Source organism: Diadema antillarum, unplaced genomic scaffold (assembly GCF_040938485.1).
Source record: "Diadema antillarum isolate AM-2024a unplaced genomic scaffold, OU_Dant_1.0 scf00000029, whole genome shotgun sequence".
Classification (NCBI taxonomy): domain Eukaryota; kingdom Metazoa; phylum Echinodermata; class Echinoidea; order Diadematoida; family Diadematidae; genus Diadema; species Diadema antillarum.
The window spans coordinates 2,111,544-2,126,203 of record NW_027270918.1 but is presented as its reverse complement, the minus strand read 5'-3'; the positions used below and the strand labels follow the sequence as shown (position 1 = coordinate 2,126,203).

Sequence of the window (14,660 nt, the reverse complement as noted above, 5' to 3'; positions counted from 1 at the left end):
TCACACTCTGGACAGATTTCATGTCCTGTCTGAGGGACACAGCGTTTTGCCTCTTACTAGGATAGAGGCAACAGTATGACTACACAGAGCAATGCTCAGTCGGACTCAGAATCAAACCCAGGTCCTTTGGACCTAGAGGCAGACTTACCGGTACTACTGACTGAGCTGAATTGGAAAGGATGATCTAGTGTATACCCGACTTGCTCTCTTGCCCAGCTGGGCAGAAAACCAAAACTGACAAAGCATTAGGAGGGCAAGAGGTAATGTGGAATATTTCACAGTCTGGAAAGATGTCTACAAGCGAATTCTGCATTTTACTGAACAAGCACGAAAATGACAACAAGGAAAATGCCTTAAATTGCCTAACTAAACAATAAATCAAGAACTGTAAACATAAGAATGTTCACATGCATTTTTACTTTGCGAATTTTGTGAGGGCCAAGATTTGTAAAATGAAAATACATGCAAAAGTTCTTTTCTACACTATGTGCATAGAATGCCAGTGGCAATTAAAAAAAAAAAAAAAAAAAAAAAAAAACTATGCCGGGAAAAAGACCATTGGCTCCAGTTTGCAAAAATGTTGTGCTGCAAAAATATCTTGCCCTACGGTACCCTAAAATCGAAAGACCTACCGTGCAACTCACCCATCACCTCATCCTTGAGGCTCCCCAGCGCCTGAAGAGAGCCCAGGATGTCATTCATCTCATCTCCTTCTGTGGAAAAAAAATATGTAAACAAAAAATATGACGCGAGGCCTTACTCTGGGCATAATGAATCCTTGATGGAAAAGAAAGAAAGAAAGGCTACAATACTGAACTTTTGATGATAATAATATTAATAATTAGCAATGCTTATATAAAGCACTACAACACATACATGTAGTATATTACAGTCAACTTCGGATACCTCAGTCGTCGGGACTGAAGAAAATGGTTCGAGGTACGCGAAATTCGAGAGCGTACGCATACGTACGTCGAATTTTCTTCGACTTACCCGACATTTATCGATGTTCAACATGGTATCTGTTATAGTGCCTACCGATTGTTTGCATGCTTGTCAATTGGAATTGAATCGACTTTTATATGAATGAATTGAATCAAAATCGGAATTGAAATCAAAATTTCAGAAATGAAGATTTTGGTGGCCCTATCGCACCACCAAAAAAAAAGTCGGATGTTTGCCTTTACTTTTGAAAATGAACAGCGGTAACAATCGGCTCCGTAAGATACTAAACTAAATGTCGGATGTTTGCTCATACTTTTGGAAATGAAAAGAGATAAGACTCAGCTCCGTATGGTGCTAAAACTAATGTCAGATATTTGATTTTGCGTTCAGAAATGAATAAGGATAACATTCGGCTCCGGACGACGCTGAAATAAATGTCGAATATTTGCTTTGACGTTTGGAAATGAGTAACAATAACATTCAACTCCTTATGAAGATAAAATAAATGCTGGATGTTTGCTTTTACGATCGAAAGTAAATGGCAATAACATTCAGCTCCGGAAGATGCTAAAATGCATGTTGAATGATTGCTTTTACGTTTGGCATGTTTGGAAGTGAATAGCAGTAACATTCTGCCACATATGATGCTCAAAAAACATTGGATATTTGCTATTACATTTTGTAATGAATAACAGTAACATTCAGCTTTGTTTGATGGTAAAATAAACGTCTGATGTCAGCTTCGACGTTCAAAAATGAAAAACAGTAATATTCGGCTCCGTACGATGATAAGATAAATGTCGTATGTTTGAAATGAATAACGGTAATATTCTGCTTCGTACGATGCAAAAATAAATGACAGATTGTTGCTTTTACATTTGGGAATGACTAACGGTATTAATCCGCTCAGTTAGATGCTGAAACAAATAGCGGATGTTTGCTTTCACGTTTGGAAATGGATAAGGATAGCATTCAGCTCCGTAAGATGCTAAAATGAATGTCGGTTGTTTGCTTTTACATTTAAAAATGATTAACGGTAATATTCGGCTCCGTAAGGCGCTAACAGGCTAATAAATGTTGGACGATTGCTTTTACAATAGGAAATGAATAACGGTAACTTTCGGCTCTTTACCACGCTAAAACAAATGTCGGATGCTAACAAATGTCGGCAAATGCTCCCACTTTTTCATTTCAAACGTAAGTTTTGACCTCCTAAATATATAGTCATCAACTTTTATAGTAATCTATGCGCCTATTTACTAAATCTTAAAACACAGAATAAGATGATTGGATTTTCTATTCATTTGTTTTAGACATGGGCATCTGTATCACTTTAATAATGCTTAATATTCATTTTTCTATGTTTAGTAGGACCGATTTAATTTTTCTAATGTTTTTCTCCATTTTTTTTGTGTGTGTCGCCAGATATTAATTTCAAGTAAATTCGACCATCAAAAAATAAAAATCCGTGATACTGGTGGCCCGCTAAAAGTTAGTGTGGAGCCCTATCTATTCTATTCTTCATTATGCTCGGCCTATACTTCCAAATCATATTCCACAATATTTTCATAATCGCATTGCTGAAAAAAAAAATCAGTGCGTGCGTTCTCGGGGAAGAATAAATGAAACATACTTCGTGAAAGGCAAAAAAAAAGTAAAAAAAAAAAAGGCACTACGCAGGAGATTGATGTTTGGACAGTGGACCGTGATTAATGCCGAAGATACTCAGTATAACTGTCAACACCTACGCAGGTGCGCCACGACGGTTTAGAAATCTACGCGCACGGTATGACTATCATGATCAAGAATTAAAACACAGTGGTTAAAGAAAAGAAGATGATGGGGCATAGCGTAGTGCTATCGTAAGCACTCCATTGGCAAGGGTGCTATGTGCATACCGTGTACGTATGTAGGCAGGTGTTGGGGATTTTTCTTGTCAGCTGTGTACCGGATATTTCTTTGGGCGCGCGATTGTTCTGGTCGGGAATTTACAGTCGAGTGTGAAAAGATTTGTGACATGTCTTCTTCGCTGTCCACGCGCGCTTAATCGGAGATGCTGCTGAGTGATGTTTGCAATTTCGATTCGAGCTACATGCTGGGAAAAACAATAAGTTAATTAAGATCGGGACAGTAGATTTCACTTCGAGGTAACCGAACTTCGAGTTATTTTCTTCGAGCTACGCGAATTTTAATACACGGAAACTCCATAGGAACAATCGGGACTTTCATTTTGCCCCCGAGGTAAGTGATATTCGGCTTATCCGACGTCGAGGTATCCGAAGTTGACTGTATATGTCTCTTTCTAAGCTCAAGAAAAGGAAATGTAATAGTAATCAATACAACTGCAATTACAATTATTCATCTATTTAAACTTCAGATCACCCTAACAACAATTTATGTGATTTATTTACTCATGAAAATCAGAAATATGTTCTCAACTTTCAATAAAAGTACATAGTATGATTTTTTTTTTAATTTGAATAAAATTTGAATAAATCTTATTCATGCCAGTAATCAAACAATTCAAGCAAAATCAACAAAGTGATTTCTGAACACTTCACACTCTTGTGAGTGTACATTTGTACATATATGCACGTAAACAAATCTTCCTTTGTCCTAAGAAAGTTGAAAACGTTTTTGAGGTTTGTTTTTTTTTATAATGGGTGGTCTGTTGGAATTTGCATTCAGCTTGTTCACATATGAAGGATAATGGAGAGAGTGACATTACAAATATTTCAATGCAGTATTTCTTTATTCTAGCATCAAAATAATAATGCAAAAACAGAGCAAGTCATGAAATATTTAATTACCAGTAATGCAAAACACTGTCAGCAGATTTATTGTGAATACCAGCATGTGATACATATACAGATACACAACTTAAAATGGAATTTCATTAACAAAAATGCTCTTTAACATCAAAAAATTCCACTTTCTATCTCTTCAACAGAAATGTACTGAAAAATACTACTTCAAAACAAAATAAAACAGATTCATGCTGCATATACAGGGCAAAACAAAGGTCGAGATATGATTAAACAATTCAAGCAAAATTCAAGCTCTGTATTCATCATTGTTCTGGTGTGTGTTTGATATAGATGTATGCATAAAATGCTGGTTGTTGTTTTTTTGTTTTGTTTTGTTTTTTCTGAAGTGTCTCATCTACAGTGCCTTTCCAGGCTACAATACAGGGCCTGTATTGATGGTCTGAACGTGCATGTGCAGTGCAAGATATAATAACATAAATTATTTCTTCTCTCTCCCTCATCTTATCATTTCACTATCCTACATAATATCATATGTATGCATTATGGTATCTATAATGTAGTATGGACTGATGGATGTAATGCATGTGTGTGAGTGCACATGTACCAAGGTATGTACATGTAGGTCTACAGTTAGTATACATCTGAGCAAGTAATTTGATGACTGATTGCATTCCTGATGGGAATGATCACTTCCATCCCATCGGAAATGTTTGTGTTTCTCTTAAAGGGAATGTTCCCCCCAAATATACAAGTGGATTGAGTGAAGCAGCAATACTAGTAGAACATATCAATAAAAGTTTGAGGAAACTTGGAAAATCTGTTCAAAAATCATGAATCTGTACAGGTTTTGTGCTGCAACCACTAGATAGGGAGAAGACTACAACAGTTTGTGATGTTAACGATTACAGAAAATATAAAGAAAATTCCATAAAATGCTGTTCTTTTTGGATGATAAAAGAACAACTGACTTACCATTTTAGAGGGCAGGGAGAATAGTATTACCCATAACATTGTTATGTCAGTCAAACAAGCCAAAGGGATGTATATTTTTCATTTCAAAAAATAAATTCTACGGAATTATCTTTATATTTTCTTTATATTATTGTTCTGCACAGACATCAAGCGAGCCCCCCTTTCTCTCTATAGCTCTACTTCAGGTACGTTAGGGATAGAAGGTTGATTCCTTCTTTTTGATAATGACAGACATATCATATCTATTTCATTTTTTATTATGCATGTTACAATGGAGGAGTTCTATATGAGTGATGTCACAATCACATTATCCCAAAAAGCTACGTAAAGGTCAAAATAATATGCCACATCAAATGCATTGCAAACAATCAAATTAGTTACATTCATATTTGAATTACTGCTACATGGTATTAAACACCAATATTTGTTGACAGTTGGCACCATTCTCATTTATAAAATGCGATGGAATTTCTAGCAAGCACTGTGCATGCACATATTACACTGTACAAGCATTCCCACCCTAAATACCATGATATTTTGTGATGTATTTCGTGGTGTACAGTCAACCTTGCATAAGTTGACCTTGCACAAGTTGAATAATCGTCTAAGTCGAAGGTCTTTTCAAGTCCTCTTCTCTTTACATTTCTATTGATTCGCATCCCTCATAAATCAAATATAATTCAAGTCGGAGCTATTTCTTCAGTCCAAATAGAATTGACTTAGGCAACGCTGACTGTATTTGCATTTACTTTAAGAGTTACCATGCAAAATACTGGATTATTTCACCATAATATGTGAAGGCACCTATTGTTATGGCAGCCTGTTATTGTTTCAGGACTAAGAAGATAATGTAAATGGGAGGCTTATAATATTTGAATGCATTATGAGGACAGGGATGCCAGCCTTGTAATTACCATTGCAGCATTGTAGAGAAAATGCTAAGCTTTGTTTTTATGTAACGTGTATGACAAACCTATCATTGTTTTTCTTTCAAATGACCCGTATAGCTAAATTACTGTAAAAGGCATGACTATTGCACACCAAACAGTGACAGAAACTTAGAATCTATACCTACAATGTAAATCTAGGTACGGAACACCGCTTGTTAGGCAATCACGACATAAAATGCAAGCTATATGTGATAGGAACAAAAGCACAAGAAATGTTTTCATTGTACTGCGGCATTTGGCGATTTATCAATCGGTGTGGGCGGGTTTGTGCATTTGAGCAGAATATGCCAAGTTGGCACGCCGTCCACTGAGTAGGATGTGCGAACGTGGCACATAAAGAGTTAAATATACGTGTACGTATGTTCCATGTTTCTCAAATAAATTGCCTCAAAATCTACAACCTTATATCATGCTGCTCCCTATTTGAGAAACATTGCTGGGTCAAATGATCAACATCACAACTGTGTGCTATGTGCCCAATAAAACTAAAATATGAGCTGTAAGAAGATAAAGGCACTAAATAAAATGTACATACTACAGCTGTATAAAGTGAGTACATATGCTGTGCACGAACTTAAAATGTTGTGCAATGTTGCTGTGTGTGGTTTGCTTGTGAATGTGGTGCATGCTCAGACACACCCTACTTTCAATCCAGCTGTGGGCTTGTGAGGACATAAGCAGTGTAAAAGATAGCAAATCGGGCGCACATGATTCACTTTTAACCCCAAATCATTGATTCTGTTGCAAGTTTGTACTGATGCATTTCTACAGAAGTACTTATAACTAAACACATTTCATTCAATCAATGAAAAGTGGACATGAACAACATCCATTCACCCAAAAGGCTTCCCACTTCATTTTAATATGGTGGACATTGGAACTGTTCCATGAACTTCTCGTAAATTGAGCCGAGTACCGTACCGGTTAAAGCAATACCCTATAACCCGGAGACCACAATATCGTAGGTTGCAGACTAACATCTGTATGTATAAAAGGTAGTTCTGAAAAGAAAAGCTGTGGGAGGGGTAATACGAGGGGAAAACAATGTGACACTGTTTGCCCAAGTATCCCACATAGACGTCCGCCGATTGCATTGTAGTCAAAGGAACGCAATCTGTGGGACTACACAATAGCTTTTTGTGGGCAGTTGTACATTGCTTTAGACACACAGAAGTACAATTCAGTGTGGATGAGCATACACGTACACAGCAGCAATTTCCTTGACTTTGTCTACTCCCTCGCTTGCTTGCAACGACTGTGCCTAGCCTGTGTGAATGTGTAACTGCGACTATGCTGTGTACAAATGTACACATATGTGGGTGTTAAGTGACTGTGTGTACAAACAGTCTATAGATGCATATCACAAAGGGAGTGGGAAAAAAAGGAAGCCAGTGAATGTCATCAAGTTTCATAGCATGTTTTGCAATTAAGTGTACTGAGATCGTACACAAGCAATGTACAAATATTACTTCAAGTTACCAGGACAACGTATGTTTCGGCATTCACAAAGTCGTAGGTATCCTGATGTGATGTTAATCTAAACTGTGAAAAGGATTAAATTTATTTGGCATAAGAAAAAGCAAGCTATTCCACTGAATTTTTTTCATATTTTCTCTCACTGCCTTTGCACAAACATCAACTCCTTACATGTACATCATTCAAGCATAATATCTTGTTTTGAATTTGCTTTGTTTGTCCTCTTTTCAAAATAAGGCAGTGTATACAACCACACGCGTGTGTCTTTACCATCCAGCCACACAAGTGTGGTTGTAGCCATGGCCCAAGTCGCTGGATACAGCCACACTCGTGTGTAATGTACATGTACATAGGGATACACACACGGTACATACGGAGAAGATAATCGCCATGCGTGCATGTTAACACGTAAACACTACACAATCAGCTTGCTCATAAAGTGATGAAAGTAACCTCATTTTCATACCTTTTAATATTGCTATTTTACAAATAAATTTACATTGTGTTTGCTTGATATGATTGGTTTTGAATTAATAGCAAAGTTACAACTGCCGCTAAATTGGGGGACTTGGGATTGACATCGCTAAACTGCTAGTTTTGTGCAAGCGATCGCTCAGCGCAGCTGCAGCCTAGCCAGCGCAGTTGTGCTGCCCGCCCGCCCCAGCAGGGACCCGGACCCGTGCGCCGGCTGCTTGTGTACGCTGGATCGTGGGTGCGCGATTTGCAAAGTACCCGAACGAACGAAGGCGAAGTCTCAATAACAACACAATGTATCAAAATCAATTGTAACTTTAAATTCACCTCATCAAATCAAGAAAATGAGAATAAAGTTAAAAATGAAAAAAAGTAAATCTGTCTAACAGTTAGATGGTGTGATTAAATGGGATTAATCTAGGAGGCAGGTTCATGTTCATCGCTTTGCGGTGGTGCATGATCGCGTGTTGATGTGGCCGGCCACACACACCTTCCCGCTACGCAGTAGCTTCTTCGTGTGTGTGGATATGTACATTACACACGAGTGTGGCTGTATCCAGCAACAAGGGCCATGGCTGGCTTCAACCACACTCGTGTGGCTGGATGGTAAAGACACATGCGTGTGGTTGTATACACTGCCTTTCAAAATAAATTCTCTATCACAATGTGACTATGCAACACTACAGGTTCTCAAGACTTTTTAGTTACAGGTAAACAGCACTTGGCATCCAAAAGTACATGCATAGTATAAATTATTATCAATTCAACTATTCACATCTCAAGAACTCACATTAAACGTTCTACAGTCAGTACAGACACTGTTTTACAAATAGTAAAATAGTAAAATAGTACTGTGCATGTGCTGATGCAGTATGCGCCCCACTTACCTCCTCCAACTATCTCAGACACATGAACAGAGACGCATGCATCAGGTTCACGCTCGACTTTCACCCTCTGTGAAATTCGTCTGCTTCTCCTTCTTTGCGGCATGGTGACAACCAGTTTATTCAACGGAACACACAATCAAAAACTTATAGTCTGGCTTCTTGGATAGAGGTGAAGATTGGAAGGTAGCTCTGAGATGGCTCTAGTCTTACCAAGTGGTTTCTTGTCCCAGTTTTGCTTTCAAATATCTCAATATCTGGTTCATATTTTCTGACCATAAGTGCGGCATTTTTCCTGTGTTTACCACAGACTGCAAGCTGATGATCACACACTCCAGTTGCAAACCCAATTTATGGTCACAGCACAAACATGTATGGTATGGTTGCAATGAAATACAGCAGTCAACACTGTACTGGAGTCACTCACTCTCAGGAAACTGCCTGGACCTGGTGATGGTTGGGGGCCGGGAAAAATAATCCTTGAGTTGAACAGCCCTGTCTGTGTGGTCACCAAATTATTCAGCGCGGGAGTTTAGTTTATCAGCACTTTTTGATCAGACGCTTGTCAGAGTAGAGAAAGCTCCTTTCATTCGAAAAACAATCGTGCAGGTACTACAAGTATTACTCGACACGAGAAAACCGCTTAGAATCACGTTTGCACCCTGTCTTTTGCTACCATACCATAACCCCTTGGTCAGTTTGGATTCGCAACGCTGTGTATTGATCCTAATTGATTATGATGGCCTAGATCAGAGACTGTACGAGGAGGCGGTTGTGGATGTGATCCTACTTGAATTGAGCCTAGTTACTTGAACATGAAATGCATTTAGACCTATACACTCACTCACAGATCACACTTGAAACAAGCGTAACCCTAGATTTCAGGTCGTAAACACATGTTGTTAGTTAACAACTCTCTCTTTCATTAGAGAATAACAAAATCATCACATACCTAGGTCAGTCATGATTCATTCCACTTTGTTGAAACGTTGCGCAATCTTCTGAATCTTCTATCTGGAAAGTCCCGAATTTCACATCCTCGTAACAAGCATAACATCTATTGGCCAATTTCGGGCCGGCCGCTAGTGCTGAGTGTACGGGCGTACGGCGCCGGTGCTCTGCTGCAGCTCAGTGCATGCAGTGAATCACAGTATGCGATGCGCGGGATGCCCACCCACGTACGTACAACAATACACGTCACTTACCACACACATTGCCATCCGGGTACTGCAGTTTCCCGTGCGGAAGGATTATACGCACAGAAAATCTGTGATTGCACGTCGTCAGCACGTATGGTAATTTTAGTGCCGTGAGCAAAACGTGCAGGAAATAGTCTTAACTTACAGAAACTTTCTTCTAAATGATTACAAAAATACAACATTTAATGAATATTCTTCATTCAATTACTTTGAAAAATATTCAATAACAATTTTATATATTATATAAGTATTTTTTTACATACTTATATTGTACCAAACATAATAATGATATATTATAAATTATAAGAACGCTTACAACAAACTCTGATAATATGCAAACTTGTAGGGGATTCCCCCATTTGGTAGGCGTTCCTAATGCGCTCGACCCAGCTCCAGCTCTCTCGGTTCATACATAGCACACGCACGCAGTGCTTCAGAGCAAGGAGCTTCAGAAGCTCCTTGTTCAGAGGAAGATCTTTCGGAGATTGATCGAAGAAATAAAGCAAGGCATTGTGAACAAAAACAACACGGGGGGGGGGGGGGATATAATGCTAACGGAGAAGCATCGCCAAATACACACGCACCTGTAGACATTTCTTTTCCTCAGTGATGAGCTTTTATCGAAATGAAGAGAGTACTAGTAATATCACATTTTAATAATCCCCCCCCCCCCCCCCCCCCCCCCATGACAACGCCGGTAACTAGAATAGCATGTTCATACAGAAAAGCTCCTGTCTTTTTTTTTTTTTTCAAAATTAAGGGAAACTAGAAATGTCGCTATGGCAACTGGTATGCCTCTGCCACAATGCATGGCCATCCCAGTAGGTCTGTTAGTGGGCCTACGTCTTGACAATGTGTGACGATAGTTTCACATAATTGGCAAATATAAGAATGGCATGTTTGTCACAAATCTGCTAATTGTCCACTTTCCTTGAACTAGGTTTGATTGGATGAACGGCTATCTTCGATTCAATTCAAATGATTTTATTTCCATATTAAGTTATACAAAGCAATACACATAACGCTTGATACAAGAGTACATAATTTCTTAAGGAACTTTGAATCACGTAAGTTCAACAAAACATGAATAGACCTACAATGCTACAACGATATCAACTTTGGTTTCTAAACAAGTAAGCAATACAATCTTATTTTGTAACTCTACATGGAAAAGAGGAATTTACAAGAAAAGCAAAACTTGTAAAATTTGTGAATTACTCTGGAAGATGAGGGCATCTCAAGATCCGTCAAGGACTCCATATATGAAAATTTTGATATCCTGGCGTCAGGCGAAACAATCAGAAAATAAAAAAGGACCATGAGAAGGACAAGAACGATAGCAGTGACGGAACAGGCAGGACATCAAACTAAAGATAGACATAACAAAGAAAGGGAGATAAACAAAAACAAGACAGTGTCTATATTCAGTTATCTGTAAAGGTCACCAAGACATGAGTAAGAACTTAAAATTCTACACAAATTTGGCTTAAAACACCAACTCTTGATAATTTTGAAAACACTTATCATTAAATTTATTTAGGGCCTATTTGTTTATTTTTGTGAAAAATAACTACAAAAAAATTTAATATATTTATTTGTTTTTGTGAGGATGACAAAAGATTTTTTTCCGGTTTTGATTTAAAGGGTGGAAAAGTCCGAGCATTCTTAAGAGTATATTGTCAAGGCTGTTCCAGAACCTTGGGCCAGTGAAAATGAATGTATTTTGGGTGAGAATTGTACGTAGTAATGGTAAACAATATTAATTGGAATATCGAGTAGGACAATTGTGTACTGCATCATTGCGATGAAAGATTTGATCAAATATTTGTGGTAAATTTTTATAATAATATTTAAACATAAATTGACCCTACTGAAATAAGTATGAATCATCTATCTTAAATAATCTATTATCATATTGTCTATATTATGAAAGCAGGTATTTGGGGATTTGAGGATTTTTACCTGACTTTTGACCCTTCTTTACGGCTTATCTCGAAAGGGCGCGGCGCCGAGTACATTCAAGATATGGAGAAATAAGTGTGATTTCAGTATTAAGTTAATTTTTTACATTTTACCCTGGCCTTTGACAATTGACCCTGTGACCCTAAAATTCCCAAGAGAATCACTGTCAGGCAGAACATGCATAAATATTATGCTTCATGATGATATTTTGGCAACTTCTGAGATACTGAAGGAAGAACTGAAATTTAGCATTTTTAACTTGACCTTTGACCTCTTGACCTTTGACCTTTTGGCAAAAACCTTTCCCAGCAGATCTCTTCTGGGTAATACATGTATACACTAAGTTTCAAGAAAAACTATGATGCAGGCATTGCATAGATATGAGGAAAATAGTGAAATTTTGAGGAGTTGACCTTGACATTTGACCCTTGACCATTGACCCCATGGTCTCAAAATTCTACAGAGAGTCACTATTAGTCAGTACAAGCATATGGACCAAGTTCCATGAAGATACCTTGAACCATTTCCGAGATTGAGGAAAAAGTGAAATTTTAACATATTCACTTGACCTGAAACTCTCTTTGGAGAATCTTTATCAGGTAGTACATGTATACACTAAGTTTCAAGAAAAATAATGCTTTCAGGCATTGCATAGATATAAGGGAAATAATGGAATTTTTAGCATTTGACCTTGGCCTTTGACCCTTGACCTCGAGCATGCACCAAAAGTTGACAGACACAACTTCACCTATTAATTCATATACATGATAAGTTTCATTAGGATACCTCAGTTGTTGGTTTTTTTTTGTCCACAAAATTTAATACCGACGGACGGACGGACGGAAGGACGGACAACCCGAAAACATAATGCCTCCGGCGACACTTCGTGGCAGAGGCATAAAAATAAAGCATCAATGACGTGATGTGAGATTGTTTTGTTTGCTTGTTTGTTTCTTATATGATTTTCACATCGCTGTCATAACGATTGCAGGCGAAGACGTATAATATCTACTTATCTACTGCTCTTATTTCTTCTTCTCCTTCCAATACTGTGCAGAAACTGCTTGGAGTATGTAGTAAAAATGATCCACCATATATACCCCTGTAGTTACAGAACTGATAAAACAGCATTGATTCTTTCACTTTTTCCTCCATATATATCACGGAAATGGTTTATGGAAATTACCAATAGGAAAGTTCCAGAGGAATAATTTACAAGTGGGGTTATAAAGTGAGCAGCCCCTTGTCAAACAGATTACTCGATTTTATATTGCTACAAATTGAAGGGATTGCTTCATTGTTCTCTTAATAATTCATTATATAGGCCTATGTGTAATTTGTAATAAATATCATATGTGATGGTGGCAACTTGCAGTTGGTGGAGCAATTTTTCTCCTATGAAAACAACCAGGCCTTAGTTTTCGCAACAATTTGCATCCTTTTCACAGAAAGATGGTCTTCACTGATAAAATGGCATCTCCTTAAGTGGCCTATATCAACACCAGGCCTTATTTTGAAAAGGAAAAGAAAAAAAGCAAAACAAAAAATAACCAGAGCAAACACACACACACACACACACACACACACACACACACACACACACACACACACACACACACACACACACACACACACACACACACACACACACACACACAACAGCCACATGAAACTAATGCATGTACACAGACTTCTGGCTTCTGGCCAATACGAACCACTTTGAAACTGCACATACAAAAATATTGGAAGGATGAACGGAACTGAACACACACACACACACACATTAAGCACACCGTTCTTATGTTTGTCTCTCTCTTTCTCAAGGTGACCAATGTTGGTTGAGGGCGGTGTTCATTATCACAATTCATTATCCAGAATGATACTCATGTCAACAACAACAACAACAATACTCTGTAGATTTCTATTCATCATGAACATGTAACTATTACAACCATTCCAAGGAGGACAATGATTTAAGGAAAACAGTTCCGAGAAGGGCTGTAACAATTCATCTTATAGGCCCTTAAACGCTACAGAGATTTTCTTATCTGGACAACCCTAGATAACCTAGCAAAGTGGAGACTCTGAAAAACGTGAGCACATTTAGACCAAGTATATTATGGTGTCCACATAATATTATATCATATCGGTGGTTATCGGTGGCTGGCGGCCCTTGCTTAGAGCTCAAGGTTCAAGTAATAAAGGCACTCTCTGGTGCTCTCTAACCCCTGGACTACACTCTTAAAACATCCGAGTCAGAACTGACCCGGAACTGGGTCCGTTGGGGTCACACACCGGTCCGGGTCGCGTCAGAAATGACAAGGAATGAGGTCAGATATGACCCATTCAGAGTCATGAATTGGGTCAGGGTGACCCCACTCGGGGTCTTCATGACCAAATTCCAAGTCATTTTTAACCCGGAATGGTGACCCCAACGGACCCAGGGCCAGTTCCGGGTCAGTTCTGACTCGGATGTTTTAAGAGTGTATTCCTGAACATACCGTATGACAAAACTGAGGTTTTAATGGAGAAAATTTAATCTATTATAAAGCTGGAGAAAATACGATACATTATTGTAGAGGGAGAAAATTCAAATTCAAATGCTAGCGGCTGGGAATGTGTGAGATTTTGCGAAATGACCTCATGGCAGAGGGGGAGAGTCGGACCCTCTGATGCTGTTTTAAAATATATAATCTATGTATAATCTACAGGATGCGCCCGGTACCACGAAATTGGTCTGGTTGACCCAATTTGTCAGGATAATGAGTTGTTTTGGAGTATTTCGTGATAGTATAGTGTAGATCGTAGGACAAAACTTTTAATCCAGTAGATCATTCCATTTTTGTTGTGTTTTAAATCATATCTCATTTCCTCCCTTTTAACGTACATCAACGATCAGAATACATTGTAAAAACACTTATTGTTTTACTCAATTATCGAAAAAACTCATTGTTCTACTCGATTCGTTATCTTACTCAAGAAAAAAGAAAATGCCTCACACTTTTACCTTCATAAATCACTTCAGTTGAT

At 38.1% G+C, this 14,660-nt stretch overlaps 1 protein-coding gene across 7 annotated transcripts in view; it reads right to left on the bottom strand.

Moving 5' to 3' along the window:
- LOC139738964 (nuclear factor NF-kappa-B p100 subunit-like) overlaps positions 1-9,677 on the bottom strand; it is a 51,378-nt gene extending 41,701 nt beyond the window's left edge. The window contains exons 1-3 of one of the 7 annotated variants that reach the window (XM_071649630.1): positions 9,422-9,677; positions 7,115-7,177; positions 645-713 (exon numbers count right to left, since the gene is read on the bottom strand). In XM_071649630.1, coding sequence (XP_071505731.1) covers positions 645-702 — 58 coding nt within the window. In that variant the 5' untranslated portion in view covers positions 703-713; positions 7,115-7,177; positions 9,422-9,677. Of the gene's footprint in view, positions 1-632; positions 714-7,114; positions 7,178-8,472; positions 9,302-9,421 lie in introns of those variants that run through there. The other 6 variants (XM_071649618.1, XM_071649625.1, XM_071649604.1 and 3 more) reach the window with 6 other exon arrangements.
- Positions 9,678-14,660: the final 4,983 nt, after the last annotated feature.